This window comes from Podarcis bocagei, assembly GCF_964188305.1.
Source record: "Podarcis bocagei genome assembly, chromosome: 5".
Taxonomy (NCBI): Eukaryota; Metazoa; Chordata; class Lepidosauria; order Squamata; family Lacertidae; genus Podarcis; species Podarcis bocagei.
Window position 1 is genome coordinate 99,393,263 of NC_138129.1, and position 16,218 is coordinate 99,409,480.

At 45.6% G+C, this 16,218-nt stretch overlaps 2 protein-coding genes across 4 annotated transcripts in view; one reads left to right on the top strand and one right to left on the bottom strand.

Moving 5' to 3' along the window:
• Positions 1 to 16,218, top strand: part of LOC308587853 (ankyrin repeat domain-containing protein 45-like) — a 57,521-nt gene that overhangs the window by 35,345 nt on the left and 5,958 nt on the right. For all 3 annotated transcript variants that reach the window (XM_081195684.1, XM_081195685.1, XM_081195686.1), the window contains exons 4-5: positions 11,524 to 11,618; positions 12,147 to 12,285. In XM_081195684.1, coding sequence (XP_081051810.1) covers positions 11,524 to 11,618; positions 12,147 to 12,285 — 234 coding nt within the window. The remainder of the gene's footprint in view (positions 1 to 11,523; positions 11,619 to 12,146; positions 12,286 to 16,218) is intronic.
• Positions 4,971 to 6,989, bottom strand: LOC308587857 (uncharacterized protein). Its single transcript, XM_081195741.1, has 2 exons — positions 6,473 to 6,989; positions 4,971 to 5,488 (listed from the first exon to the last, which is right to left on the bottom strand). The coding sequence occupies exons 1-2, from the start codon at positions 6,806 to 6,808 to the stop codon at positions 5,222 to 5,224; spliced, it is 603 nt and encodes a 200-aa protein (XP_081051867.1). The 5' UTR covers positions 6,809 to 6,989; the 3' UTR covers positions 4,971 to 5,221.

A 16,218-nucleotide genomic window follows, 5' to 3' on the forward strand; every position in this document is an offset into this window, starting at 1 on the left:
CCTGTGGAACGCCCTCCCATCAGATGTCAAAGAGATAAATAATTACCTGACATTCAGAAGACATCTTAAGGCAGCCCTGTTCAGGGAAGTTTTTAATATGTAATGCTGTACTGTTTTTAACACTGATTGGGAGCCGCCCAGAGTGGCTGGGGAAACTCAGCCAGATGGGCGGGGTATAAATAATAAATTATTATTATTATTATTATTATTATTATTATTATTATTATTATTACTACTCCTGAATGAGATCCAACATAGCAAGGTAGCTTCTCCTTCCTTTCCTCCCTTCACCTTGGGAATCACTGCACACCCTGAAAATCTGTTCCACAGGGCTGGGGAACACTCTAGAGCAGTGGTGGCGAACCTATGGCACGCGTGCCAGAGGGGGCACTCAGAGCCCTCTCTGTGAGCAAGCGTGTCGTCCCCCAAGCAGGGCCGTAGCTAGGAGGTAAAACTGGCACTCCAGCACTACAGGAGACTTCTGGCCGCTTCCAGTATGGTCCCAGCACTGCTAGGGCACTGTTTTCACCCTCAGGGCTGCCCAGGGGTGTGGGGGGGGGAGGGCTTGTGCCAGGAAACTGCCACTCCATCCAAAGCCTGCACCACCGCTACTCAAGCCCATCTGCCATCGCAACCAAACCTGACGGCCGCCTCTGAGCTGGTTCCGCCTCCCCACCATCATGCTCGGTTGCGCCCAACCTGCCTTCCTGCTCTGCTCTCGGGCGCATTTAGAGCTGTGGTAACCCTGGCAAGCAGCTGAGCAGGTGTTGACTTTTGATGTGCCAGGGCCTCCCTCCAGTCTGTTGTTCCTAGTCGGAAGTAAGCCGCCTTGAGTTCAGCAAGGTTAGACAAATTATCAGCATGCATACAACAGCAAAAATCACATTAATTGTTCAAAAGCATGCGAAATGCAAACCTTTACCTTTCAAGAAAAAAGTTGTTTGTATCATTGTAACTCTGTTATTATGTTTTTCATTTAAGACAAAAGATGTTAATGTATGAGTTGTTTTTTCTAAACTAAAACCTCAGTATTCAGGTTAAATTGCCGAGTTGGCACTTTGCGATAAATAAGTGGGTTTGGGGCTGCAGTTTGGGCACCTCAGTCTCTAAAAGGTTCGCCATCCCTGCTCTAGAGCAAATTATGGGGGCATTTGAGGGGCTATAGGGGGAAGAAGAGAAACTAGAAGTCTCGTTGTACAAGCTGGTTTTTGTTACACAACATATTAGAAGTCAGTCAATGCAGTAACATAGAAGCATTTAAAAATAGTATTAGACAAGGCATCTCATACTCCTGATAACCAAAAAGCATGGCCTAGAATGAAAATTTATTAAAAGTTGTTCATTTTTTCTGCACGGTTATAGACTTATCTCAGTTTTGTTAAGTGTTAAATAATTAGTGTACTGGATTTTGAAGCAAAATGAGATTGTTTTACTAATCAATATTACAGAAAATTGACTTTATTTAAATTCTACTCTTATCAATGCCTTTAAAAATTCAAGATTATGCAAATATAAACTAAGACTCCACAGTGAATGGTAGAGAGACCCTGGCTGAATTCAGCTGTAAACCAAGATACAAATGACCCTTGTGCCCTCCATGTAGCAACAGTACTTTGCTCATCACAAGTGAGAATAGTTTCTGAGGAAGTTGGAATATGAAGCTGAATTCAAAGCATGGCTTTATATCTTGGTTTGGTCCAAAGCAATTAACCAAAGTTTCCCAGTTCAGACATAACAGGAAATTATCATTAACAGAGGATTTCCTGGTTTGTTCACCGGAGCACATGGACAGAGGAGTGAAGCATACTGGGGGACTTGCATGCGGGGGCCAAGACTCATTCACATGATGGCTTATTGAGCTAATTATGATCATCTGAAAGTGGCCACGCTGTAACTGTGTGTGTTTCAGTGCTCTGTACATCCTGGGGGTACTTATAGGAAGAGAGTTGAAGGGTGTCCAGGACTCATAATCTAAGGCCTCCTTTGCCTAGTTTCTCTTTGGTGTGTCTTGTCTTGCCCATTCATTTCCATAGGAAGCCAGAGGTTACAAAGTATGTATTTATACTGAATAGTAGAGATACAACAACATCACAACTCACAAAAGGGCATTCAGTTCCCATTTCAGATTGAACCGAAGACCTAGTTGGGGTGGGGAACCTCAGGGCCACGGGTCTAACGCCATCCTCCAGGTCTGTCTGGCTGGCTCTTGGAACGCTCTCCAGACCACACCCCCTCCCTTGCCAACAGTCTAGGCAGGTAAAAGGCATTATCACCTCCACCAGTAGGCCTAATCCACCACTTGCCCCTTGAGTGCATTGAACTGTGATATTGCATCTTACCTGCCTGGATGGAGAGATAAGTATGTGGAAACCTCTAGATTTGAAAAGGCTTGAATGTAGCCTGTTTTATAAAGGCAAAAGTCACACATGTTGCTTCACCCCGGTTTTGCTTCTGCCCATGTCTCATGGGTATGCAGCTCACAGAAGGTTGTCCCTGGGGCATGTGGCCCTCCCAGTGGAAAAGGTCACCCGCCCCAACTCAGAGGGAAGTCCGTAGGAGAAAGGAAGAATAGCTGTCCTGTAGTGCATCATTAGCCCCTGCCAAGATAGCCAGGTGATGCTTTTGACTCCAGCAGTTGGGGGATTATAAAAAGGGACTGTTTTTTGGCATGAAAACCATGAAACAAATACATCTTTATCTTGAATGCTGTTGTGTCCTCAAATTTTCTGTTACTAAAGGGAATGTGCTAAACTTTGACACTATGTAATATTTATTATTTATTTATTCATTCATATTTATATACTGCTTGATTGTAGAAAACCTCAGCGTCTCACATTATATGAGCACTATGGTAAGAGACTGGTAATTGATAACCTATAGGTACCGTATTTTTCGCCCCATAAGACGCACCGGCCCATAAGACGCACCTAGATTTTAGGGGGGGAAATAAAGGAAAAAAAATTTATTTCCCCCCCAGGTGCGCTGCGCTAATCCAGAAGCTTGGGGCAAGCTGAGCTCAGCGCGCCCCAAGCTTCTGCGTGCCGGCAAGCAGTCCGCTGCCGCCCCAAGCCTCCCGCACCCGGCAGGAGGTCCCGCTGGGTGCGCAAGGCTTGGGGCGGCAGCGGACTGCTTGCGCGCACCTAGAAGCTTGGGGCGTGCTGAGCTCAGCACGCCCCAAGCTTCTGCATGCCGGCAAGCAGTCCGCTGCCGCCCCAAGCCTCCCGCACCCGGCAGGAGGTCCCGCCGGGTGCGCGAGGCTTGGGGCGGCAGCGGACTGCTTGCGCGCACCGAGAAGCTTGGGGCGGGCTGAGCTCAGCTGGCCCCAAGCTTCTCGGTGCGCGCAAGCAGTCCGCTGCCGCCCCAAGCCTCGCGCACCCGGTGGGACCTCCTGCCGGGTGCGCGAGGCTTGCAGACACTCGCCCGAAGCACCACTGTATATAAAAACATAATAAAACTTTAAACCTTAAAAAGCTTCCCTATACAGGCTGCCTTTAGGTGTTTTCTAAAGGTTATAGTGTTACTCATCTCCTTGACTTCTGATGGGAGGACGTTCCACAGGGCAGGCACCACTACTGAGAAGCTCCTCTGGCCGGATCACTTCTCGCAGTGAGGGAACTGCCAGAAGCCCCTTGGTGTGTGACAGGGCTCTCTGGCACTGCTTGCAACACCTGGGAAAATGGATCCTCTCCCCCCTCCAACCCCCATGTGCAGTGGCTGGCTTTGGCTTAAAGCAGTGCCCTTTGCAATGCCAATATTTGGTGCCCCTAATAGTGCAACCGTGTATATGCCTGCTCAGAAGTAAGTCTCTTTTGAATTCAGTGAGACACTTCCTAGGCCAGGAGCTCTGTCTCGCTCACCCCATAGTCAATTTGTTTGTTGGCTTCCACAGTTTCTCCCAGCTTTGCAGGCACCAATACAGCTCTTTGCAAAGGGCACAAGGGAGCCTAGGTATGCCTCTGAGAACGGGAGAAAGGTCAAGGTCAAGAAATTGCTCCATTGTGATGAGGTCCTGAAGCTACCTTGTTAATTATAGTATCATGCCCACCTGAAGACATGACTGAACAGGGGATACCTCAAATCTAAATAGTTAAATTGAGTTGAAAACCAGCTGTGGTCCACACATTTAACAGTGAGGGGAACACAGCAAGGCACATTCACTGGTGAGGATTCCATGTTTAGTTCTTAGCTGAGTCAGGATGATGTTCTACATGGTGTTTGTGGGATACATTTGATTGCATTTACTGTATTTGATTTGGTTTGGTTTGTGTTCTGCGTTGCGTTGGCTTCCCAGGAAGAGTTTGTGTGGATTGGGATGGCATACACACACACTGCAACGATGAGTACTCTTCTATATCATTTCTGTAGGGAGTGTGCATGGCAGCCTCAGTGACTAAAGGGAAGAGATGTTCCTCAACAAGGGCTGCAAAAAGTGTTATTGCTGACTGACCATGCAATGGGTGGCAGGCACAGCTGTTCCAAGGAAAGGGAGGGACGTTGAAGAGGAAACCAAATATATCAGACCAGGTTTTGCTTGGTTGCTGAGGGATATTTTCATGCCCTGATGTCTTACACTGTTCTGTCAGGTGAGTTCAAGCTCACGTAAACTTGAGCCTCTGTCATTGCATCTCTTGTCCACCCTCTACTTTCCTTGGAGTCACCTGCCTGTTTGCCTGCTTTTTAGGTTTCATGCATTATGACCCTTTTTGCCTTTTGTTCCTGAGCAGAGGCTATATCAGGATAGCAATGGAAGGGAAATCCTTTTTGTTTGCTGCTGCCATAGAAATGCTACCTTAGTGGTAAGGCTAGCTATGAAATATATTGAGGAGGGCTGGTATTTAATTGCTAACTTAGTATTTTTGTTACCAGTGAAAAAGGAATCTTCTGACAGACAAATGCAGCATTGTTTATCCTAATTGTGCAAAACTGAACTTGCTTAATACAGCAGGGTCATATGGAAGAATCACAGCATATCAGATACAGGCTTTAATTTTTGGGTAGATTTTTTTAAAAATAAATGTTTAATAGCCTTTCATTTGGGCCTCTTTCACCTCAATCATCCACAAGATTCTTCATTAAATTCTTCTCAAAAAGGTTGATCAAGCATGTTGAGATTTTTGCCGTTTATTGTGTTACCCTGTTGACTTAAGAGTATGATTGGAAAGATTGTGAAAGGAAGAGCTGAACATAGCAGGGAAGAACCTGGGTTTCATGCATTCATGCATTATGTGTCTCCGCTGGAGCTGTGGTTGTGGGGACAAATTGGGAAGAACTGTTCGTCTTCATCAAATTCATCTGCTTTGCTCTTTTTGCTTAATTTGCGATATTTGACTTCTTTCTTGTAACGGTGAGCAACATGCTTCATGTATTTCATCATCTTGGAGGTGTTGGCCACCAGCCTGTAGAGCATTTTGTCCATGTTGTGGGTGTATTCATCATTCACTTTGGTAGCAACTGGAAGTGCAGGTGCTTGGACAATTGTCCTACAGGGCTGAGAAAAATGGAAAAACAGGGAGTAATACTTTGCATTGAAAGCAATTTACAAGTTAAATAGTGTTGCCATCTCTTTCACTGACTCTATTATGCCTTTTAAGAGGAATTTGATGTCTGAAATCCCTGTACTCCTGGTCTTAGATTGCTGTCCTGGATTTGACCCTGTGGCATAAAAAACAACATCTCCTACTCCTTCCCTTTGGCTTTATGGTAGTACAGTGGTACCTCTGGTTACGTACTTAATTCGTTCCAGAGGTCCATTCTTAACCTGAAACTGTTCTTAACCTGAAGCACCACTTTAGCTAATGGGGCCTCCCACTGCTGCTACAGCGCCGGAGCATGATTTCTGTTCTTAGCCTGAAGCAAAGTTCTTAACCTGAAGTAATATTTCTGGGTTAGCGGAGTCTGTAACCTGAAGCGTATGTAACCCGAGGTACCACTGTATGCTCATTGGTCTTCTATCTGCTGTTCTGTGAAAGCTGAGCTTATTAGATAGCGAGATCACTTGATTCTTTAACATATAAGTAGGTATAAGTAGGTAAAAGTATAAATTAGGCACATATTTAGCCAGTTCACTGTAGAGTCCCAGGTGGTTCAGTTGTTCAAAATTTAGTTTTTTGTGTACAAAGTACACATTGGGCATATCTACACACCAGACTATACATGGTTTTGTCCTTGCAAAGAATTAGTGAAATCACAGTTCTGAGAGTGCTAAGGATCTCTCACAGAATTGTCAGCTCATACTACAACTTCCAGGGTTCTGTAGAGGAAATTGATGTTAAATAAAACCAGTAGATTTATAGTGTGGCTGTGCTCACCTTGTCCTGACACGTGTTACTTAGAAAGTACTTCTGACTGGGATCAGCATTAAGACTCATGGTTTGTTTTTTTACATATATTTTTCTATTAAATTGGAATCTGAGTTAAAGGTCAGAAATTAAAGCTAGGGAGCCAGACAATGTGCTAATTGAGAATATCTTACCATTGTGGGTTTCGCCAGTGTCAATTTCAGTTTCAGTTTGGTAAACAGGTAGTGGACAGCTAAACCACACACTATGAGGAATGCTACTTTACAACCAGCATACACAACTTCTAGAGACTCTTTGGATAGTCCTAAGCCAGTAAAACAATGGCATACTTGACACATTGAATCACGAAAACAGTTAGATTGCTGTTTAGTCGCCAGTAGTTCCAGATCCTGTGGAGTCATTTCCCAAGCAACTCTTGTCCAAGCTGGTCGTTCACAAAAGCCAATAACATCTTGAAACAATAAGACTGTCCAAAGGAGAGAAACCTGACAAGGACCTTGAGAAAACATTCTGTGAAATTTTCAGCAAGAAATGTCTTCTGCTAATTGATGTTCCCTGTGTAGGAATAGTAGCAAATAACTGTTTAAGTTCATATTCATTGTCTAAAAAAAGATTTAAATAAATCAAATAAATCCTTCCATCATGACCAAGCTCTCAGCCTGAGCACTGGAGAGATTTGAATGTAGGCAATATAATCAACCCATCAGCTGGGGAAGGGTTCTGTGATGTCATAAAGGGGGATCCTGATCTTTATACATGAAAGCTTCTATGATGTCATTATGATTGCAAGATTTTTCTCAGTAGCACTTTTCTCAGTGCAAAGTATGGAGAGTTTATAAAACTGGGAATTTTCAAAAGCTTACTTTATATTTGTCAGATAATTCAGGGGGACATGGGTGGCGCTGTGGTCTGAGCCTCTTGGGCTTGCTGATTGGAAGGTTGGCAGTTTGAATGTGTGTGATGGAGTGAGCTCCCACTGCTCTGTCCCAGCTTCTGCCAACCTAGAAGTTCGAAAGTAGATAAATAGGTATTGCTGTGGCAGGAAGGGAAATGGCGTTTCCATGCACTCTGGCACTCATCATGGTGTTCTGTTGCACCACATGACCCGGAAAGGTGTCTGTGGACAAACAGCAGCTCCCTTGGCCTGAAAAGCAAGATGAGCGCCACACCCCATAATCACCTTTGACTGGACTTAACCGTCCAGGGGTCCTTTACCTTTTACCTTTACATAATATAATAGTACAGTTGGCTTATGAATTCTGGAGGATGTATGCAATTGCAAGGTGAAGGGATACTACATAGTCATTTGGATGAGTCTTATTACCTGTATACCTGAAGGAGCGTCTCCACCCCCATTGTTCAGCCCGGACACTGAGATCTAGCGCTGAGGGCCTTCTGGCGGTTCCCTCATTGCGAGAAGTGAGGCTACAGGGAACCAGACAGAAGGCCTTCTCGGTAGTGGTGCCCGCCCTGTGGAACGCCCTCCCATCAGATGTCAAAGAGATAAATAATTACCTGACATTCAGAAGACATCTTAAGGCAGCCCTGTTCAGGGAAGTTTTTAATATGTAATGCTGTACTGTTTTTAACACTGATTGGGAGCCGCCCAGAGTGGCTGGGGAAACTCAGCCAGATGGGCGGGGTATAAATAATAAATTATTATTATTATTATTATTATTATTATTATTATTATTATTATTATTACTACTCCTGAATGAGATCCAACATAGCAAGGTAGCTTCTCCTTCCTTTCCTCCCTTCACCTTGGGAATCACTGCACACCCTGAAAATCTGTTCCACAGGGCTGGGGAACACTCTAGAGCAGTGGTGGCGAACCTATGGCACGCGTGCCAGAGGGGGCACTCAGAGCCCTCTCTGTGAGCAAGCGTGTCGTCCCCCAAGCAGGGCCGTAGCTAGGAGGTAAAACTGGCACTCCAGCACTACAGGAGACTTCTGGCCGCTTCCAGTATGGTCCCAGCACTGCTAGGGCACTGTTTTCACCCTCAGGGCTGCCCAGGGGTGTGGGGGGGGGAGGGCTTGTGCCAGGAAACTGCCACTCCATCCAAAGCCTGCACCACCGCTACTCAAGCCCATCTGCCATCGCAACCAAACCTGACGGCCGCCTCTGAGCTGGTTCCGCCTCCCCACCATCATGCTCGGTTGCGCCCAACCTGCCTTCCTGCTCTGCTCTCGGGCGCATTTAGAGCTGTGGTAACCCTGGCAAGCAGCTGAGCAGGTGTTGACTTTTGATGTGCCAGGGCCTCCCTCCAGTCTGTTGTTCCTAGTCGGAAGTAAGCCGCCTTGAGTTCAGCAAGGTTAGACAAATTATCAGCATGCATACAACAGCAAAAATCACATTAATTGTTCAAAAGCATGCGAAATGCAAACCTTTACCTTTCAAGAAAAAAGTTGTTTGTATCATTGTAACTCTGTTATTATGTTTTTCATTTAAGACAAAAGATGTTAATGTATGAGTTGTTTTTTCTAAACTAAAACCTCAGTATTCAGGTTAAATTGCCGAGTTGGCACTTTGCGATAAATAAGTGGGTTTGGGGCTGCAGTTTGGGCACCTCAGTCTCTAAAAGGTTCGCCATCCCTGCTCTAGAGCAAATTATGGGGGCATTTGAGGGGCTATAGGGGGAAGAAGAGAAACTAGAAGTCTCGTTGTACAAGCTGGTTTTTGTTACACAACATATTAGAAGTCAGTCAATGCAGTAACATAGAAGCATTTAAAAATAGTATTAGACAAGGCATCTCATACTCCTGATAACCAAAAAGCATGGCCTAGAATGAAAATTTATTAAAAGTTGTTCATTTTTTCTGCACGGTTATAGACTTATCTCAGTTTTGTTAAGTGTTAAATAATTAGTGTACTGGATTTTGAAGCAAAATGAGATTGTTTTACTAATCAATATTACAGAAAATTGACTTTATTTAAATTCTACTCTTATCAATGCCTTTAAAAATTCAAGATTATGCAAATATAAACTAAGACTCCACAGTGAATGGTAGAGAGACCCTGGCTGAATTCAGCTGTAAACCAAGATACAAATGACCCTTGTGCCCCCCATGTAGCAACAGTACTTTGCTCATCACAAGTGAGAATAGTTTCTGAGGAAGTTGGAATATGAAGCTGAATTCAAAGCATGGCTTTATATCTTGGTTTGGTCCAAAGCAATTAACCAAAGTTTCCCAGTTCAGACATAACAGGAAATTATCCTTAACAGAGGATTTCCTGGTTTGTTCACCGGAGCACATGGACAGAGGAGTGAAGCATACTGGGGGACTTGCATGCGGGGGCCAAGACTCATTCACATGATGGCTTATTGAGCTAATTATGATCATCTGAAAGTGGCCACGCTGTAACTGTGTGTGTTTCAGTGCTCTGTACATCCTGGGGGTACTTATAGGAAGAGAGTTGAAGGGTGTCCAGGACTCATAATCTAAGGCCTCCTTTGCCTAGTTTCTCTTTGGTGTGTCTTGTCTTGCCCATTCATTTCCATAGGAAGCCAGAGGTTACAAAGTATGTATTTATACTGAATAGTAGAGATACAACAACATCACAACTCACAAAAGGGCATTCAGTTCCCATTTCAGATTGAACCGAAGACCTAGTTGGGGTGGGGAACCTCAGGGCCACGGGTCTAACGCCATCCTCCAGGTCTGTCTGGCTGGCTCTTGGAACGCTCTCCAGACCACACCCCCTCCCTTGCCAACAGTCTAGGCAGGTAAAAGGCATTATCACCTCCACCAGTAGGCCTAATCCACCACTTGCCCCTTGAGTGCATTGAACTGTGATATTGCATCTTACCTGCCTGGATGGAGAGATAAGTATGTGGAAACCTCTAGATTTGAAAAGGCTTGAATGTAGCCTGTTTTATAAAGGCAAAAGTCACACATGTTGCTTCACCCCGGTTTTGCTTCTGCCCATGTCTCATGGGTATGCAGCTCACAGAAGGTTGTCCCTGGGGCATGTGGCCCTCCCAGTGGAAAAGGTCACCCGCCCCAACTCAGAGGGAAGTCCGTAGGAGAAAGGAAGAATAGCTGTCCTGTAGTGCATCATTAGCCCCTGCCAAGATAGCCAGGTGATGCTTTTGACTCCAGCAGTTGGGGGATTATAAAAAGGGACTGTTTTTTGGCATGAAAACCATGAAACAAATACATCTTTATCTTGAATGCTGTTGTGTCCTCAAATTTTCTGTTACTAAAGGGAATGTGCTAAACTTTGACACTATGTAATATTTATTATTTATTTATTCATTCATATTTATATACTGCTTGATTGTAGAAAACCTCAGCGTCTCACATTATATGAGCACTATGGTAAGAGACTGGTAATTGATAACCTATAGGTACCGTATTTTTCGCCCCATAAGACGCACCGGCCCATAAGACGCACCTAGATTTTAGGGGGGGAAATAAAGGAAAAAAAATTTATTTCCCCCCCAGGTGCGCTGCGCTAATCCAGAAGCTTGGGGCAAGCTGAGCTCAGCGCGCCCCAAGCTTCTGCGTGCCGGCAAGCAGTCCGCTGCCGCCCCAAGCCTCCCGCACCCGGCAGGAGGTCCCGCTGGGTGCGCAAGGCTTGGGGCGGCAGCGGACTGCTTGCGCGCACCTAGAAGCTTGGGGCGTGCTGAGCTCAGCACGCCCCAAGCTTCTGCATGCCGGCAAGCAGTCCGCTGCCGCCCCAAGCCTCCCGCACCCGGCAGGAGGTCCCGCCGGGTGCGCGAGGCTTGGGGCGGCAGCGGACTGCTTGCGCGCACCGAGAAGCTTGGGGCGGGCTGAGCTCAGCTGGCCCCAAGCTTCTCGGTGCGCGCAAGCAGTCCGCTGCCGCCCCAAGCCTCGCGCACCCGGTGGGACCTCCTGCCGGGTGCGCGAGGCTTGCAGACACTCGCCCGAAGCAGGGGGAGCCCTCCAGAGGGCTCCCCGTGCTTCGGGCGACAGGCTGCCGCCCCAAGCCTCGCGCACCCGGTCGGACCTCCTGCCGGGCGCGCGAGGCTTGCAGGCATTCGCCCCATAAGACGCACCCCGATTTCCCCTTCATTTTTGGAGGGGAAAAAGTGCGTCTTATGGGGCGAAAAATACGGTACCTTATAAAAATGTGTGGATTTAGATGCTGACTGGTTCTTAGTTAATGGCCATTGTTACCTTTGACTATAGCTTTAGTACAGAAATACAAACACTTACCTAGGGCTTTTAATCTCTCTGTCTCTCTCTTTTTTTTTAGAAGCCAAGCAGAATTTACGGAACTTGATCTTCCAAATCCAGACAACAATCACTGATCCTGAGAAAGTTCAGGGAAGGCTTAATAAAGAAGATAAGGTATAGTGGAGAATGCACAATATTTAAACACAACAATTATGGATCATAAATATGCGTTTTTGCGTGCTGCCCACCATGTTTTGAGATGTTCCAGTAGCAGTGATACCCAGGTTTTGGTTTTCATTGTTGGAGAGAGCATTGGAGACGTAGAGTGTTTTTGTAATATTTCCTTACTTACAACTTTGCAAGTAAAGCAGAGGCAAGCAACATGTACAGTGGTACCTCGGGTTACAGACGCTTCAGGTTACAGACTCCGCTAACCCAGAAATAGTACCTCGGGTTAAGAACTTTGCTTCAGGATGAGAACAGAAATCTGGCGGCAGCGGGAGGCCCCATTAGCTAAAGTGGTACCTTAGGTTAAGAACAGTTTCAGGTTAAGAACAGACCTCCAGAATGAATTAAGTTCTTAACCTAAGGTACCACTGTACTACTACTGGGCAGCAGATGCCAGTGCCTGATTAGCTACAACTGGTTGGTTAGTTTTTCTAGTTTCCCATATAACACACTCACTTTCCCCCCTCTGTGCAGAATATTTCTCTGAAGGCCTGTCAAGCCAAGTCAGATTGGCTTGAAAACACAAAAGAGGCTACTATGCAAGATTTTGTGGAGCAGAAACAGTTGCTGGAGGACATTATGCTTCCCATCTTCACAAAGTTGGCTACGCCCCGTGAGTACCAGAGCCCCCCTACTAAATGGAAATATTTTTCTTTGTATTTTTATTTTGGAGAATCTTTCTTATGGAGAAAGTTGTGCCGATGTACTACTGAGTATCTGCCTTGGAAACCCTGCACATTCCACAGGATGTGAAATTAGGTTGTGTCTTCCCATTAGTGAAAACTGCAATACAAATGGGAGTTCTGGCCATCTGCAAGGTATCTGATTTGGCCACAATGCCACTAACCTTTGTTATATCCCATTTGGATTACTGCAATGTGCTCTACGAGGGTCTGCCTTTGAAAAGTGCTTTGAAACTTTGACTGGCTCAAAGAGCTGCAGCCAGATTGCTGACTGGGGCTGGTTATAGCTGTGATATGACGCATCTATTATAAGATTTCCTGATCTGCCAGACGACTCCCTTGATAGAACAGCTCCACTGGCTTCCTGTCTGTTTCCGGACACAATTCGAAGTGCTGGCTATGATCTATAACTAGGAAAGGGCCTTCTCAGTGATTGCTCCTATACTTTGGAACTCCCTCCCTAGAGAAGCTAGACTGGCTCCCTCCATGTTGTTCTTCCGCCAGCTGGTAAATACCTTCTTGTTCCAGCAGGCTTTTGAAAACTGCTTTTAATGCAAGGGCTGATGTTGTGCTGTTTCTATCGTTAAGTATGTGTATGCTTTGAACAGATTTTATATAGGTATATCGTTTTAATTTTATAATACAATTGTAGAGTTGCTAGGGGTCCCAAGGGTCATCTAGTCCAACCCCCTGCAATGTAGGAATCTCAACTAAAGTATCCATGACAGATGGCTATCCAATATCTGCTTTAAAATCTCTTGAGGGAGACCATTCCACTGTTGAACAGCCCTTATTGTCAGAAAGTTTTTATTGATGTTTAGTTGGAATCTCCTTTCTTGTAAGTTGAAGCCATTGGTTTGAGTCCTAACCTCCAGAGCAGGAGACAAGCAGCTTGCTGCATCTTTAATGTTACAGTCCTTGAGATATTTGAAGATGGCTATCATCTCTTCTTAGTCTTCACTTTTCCAGGCGAAACATACCCAGCTCCTTCAACCGTTCCTCTACGGCTTGGTTTCCAAGTCCCTTGATCATCTTGGTTGCCCTCCTCTATACATGTTCCAGCTTGTCAACATCCTTTTCTAGATTGTGGTGCCCAGAATTGGACACAGTATTCCATGTGTGGTCTGACCAAGGCAGAACAGAGTGGTACTATTGTTTCTCCTGATCTGGACACTAGACTTCTGTTGATGCAGGCTAGAATAGCATTAGCTTTTTTTGTTTCTGCATCACACTGCTGGCTCGTGTTAAGCTTGTGGTCTACCAGAACCACAATGTCTAATTGTTTTTTAATTATTGTAGCATAGTTCATATTGGTAAATGCACACATTCACCACCTGTCAGAAGTATGTTCTTTAATCTACTATGGAAGACATTGTTCAGTTATAAGGAGGACCTTAAGGTCCATAAATACTAACACCCTAGTGGTCCCGAGCCCTAAGGAAGTCAGATTAGCCTCAACCAGAGCCAGGGCCTTTTCAACACTGGCTCCGGGCTGGTGGAACGTTCTGCCTCATGAGACCAGGGCCCTGCAGGATCTGATTTCTTTCCACAGGGCCTGTAAGACAGAGTTGTTCCACCTGGCCTTTGGCTTGGAATCAACTTGATCCCCTCCCCCTCTTTCCTTTTTCCTTTCTCTTTCTGTGATGGAACTCCTGTTTGGGAACTTCCCTGGCTTTTTCTGGCCCACGTAGGACCAGTCTGGATAGCTGGCCTTGGTGATGACTTGATGTTTTCATCCCCCCAAAAGTTTTTGATTTGAGTTCCTACTGAAATGAGGCTGCATTTGATGTTTTAATGTTGCATTTTAATCTTGTTTTTAAGTTGTATTTCAATCAATTGTTTTTATACCTGCTGTCAGCCGCCCTGAGCCCAGTCTTGGCTTATGATGATGATGATGATGATGTGATAAGCATAATAAAATTATGCAGCTAAGCAATGTGAGCCCTGCCTTTTGGAATCTGCCTGCAACTTTTCTTCTTAGCAAGCCTGTAGGATCACTTTATTAGAATTAATGCCTTTCTACAAAATACTTCCTAGTTACATAAAGTTTTGTTGGTTCTCTTCTCCTCTTCCACATTCAACTTTTTCTGATGAGAACCAGCAAAGGCCTGAGCTAGGGAATACTTAAAAGGCTCGGCCCCAGGAGCACATTGTTCCTGCTCATACAACTAATCTTCTTATGCAGCCCTTTTCAAATTATAAAAAGTCATTAAATGCTCCAGTGCACTTTTAAAAATCCAATAGCTGAAGTGTTTAAAGCAGAGGTAGGCATGATATAAGCCTTTCCCTTTCTGCAGCAGGTTTGACTACATTCCACTGCTGTTTGCAATATTTAAGCAGTAGATGCTCTTAGGAGTTGAAAGCACTCTTTGCTGGTAACAGCAGCATAGGGTAGAAAAGTCAGAGTGACTAAAAGCAAGACCAAATAATGCATTCAAGATGAAGTTTACAAAATGCAGGTGCTCTAACAATTCATTTTTTCAAAAAGCCATAGCGCGAACCAAGGGAAAATGAAGAAGGGGAAAAGTTTAAACAACACTCTTCCAGCAGTGCTGCTCTGATCAAAGATCAGGAAATCTTATAATAGATGTGTCATATCACAGCTATTTAGGCCCTAATAGGAAATACAGGCACTGCTAATATTAAATATGGCACTTGAACCCCCAGGGGTTCATTAAATTTACAGTACCAAAACAGGTACGGAAAGTGGTCTTGGTGATGCTGCTAGCTCCAAAAGTGTTGCAAGGCAACTTGTACCCAAAATTTGCTGCAAAATTTAAGATGTTGTTTTCCAATGGTTTTCTACCAGGGTGTCGTGGCACCCTGGGGTGCCTTGAATGATGGTCAGGCGTGTTGTGGACAACACTGGCCTCTGTTCCTCTTTCTTTCCATCCATCCCTCCCTCCCTCGAGACCCTCTCACCTCTACCTTCCAAAGGCTTGTGTGGCTGTTTGTGGCAGCAGCACTGGCTACAAGCTCCCCAGGTGAATGGTGCCTCTGGGGCTTGGCCAGGGGGTGCTGGTTGCCAGGAGCTGAGTAAGCAAGCAAGTGGGTGAGGGAGGCCGGCCAGCAAGACCACCAGCCTTTGCTGTTGGAAATGGGCAGACAAGCGAGGGGTAGGGTACACAGGCACCATGATGGCCTTTCTTGTGCTTGCTGTGTGCATTTCCTGCCTGGCAGCTGAGAGCTCAGTGCCAAAGGGGAGCCTTTCTGCCATGCAGGACTGGTGGTGCCCGCTGCTGCCACCCAAGGTGTGTAAGGTGCTGGCCTCATATTCACCTTTGGCTCTTCTCCACTGGGCTGCTAAGGCTGGGGGCATCCTCTTCTCAGGCCCCTGTGGGGCAGTGTGAGTAGACAGCTCTCTTTGGGTTGGGGCAAAGAGACTGGGGCAGCAGCAGCGGCTGCCTGGAGGACTCCCAAGGAGAGGAGGCTGAGGGAACACTCCACAAGGGAGGGCATTCAAAAAGGGGTGAGGGGTTGCTGGCTCTGCAGGCAACGGGTGACATAACTGGGCTTCTGAGGCTCAGAGCACTTTTCCCCACAGGGGAGCTGCAGAGAATGTAGTTGGTCAAGGGAGCCGTGGACTCAAAAAGGTTGAAAACCTGTTTCTCATGAACAGATGCCAGCAGAATGAAAAAAAAAAACTGGTGGAGTATGACTGTGGTTCATTATGATGAGGGGCATGTTTATCAATATTTTATAGAAACCTCTAGCAACCTAACCTGTGGCCCTCCAAATGCTGATGACTACAGTTCTCTTTGGCCAGGCTGACTGGGATTGATGGGAGTCCAGGAACATAGTGGAAGGCCACAGGTTTGACACCCCTGCTCTACAGTCATGCTTCCATTCTAGCACTGTTATTC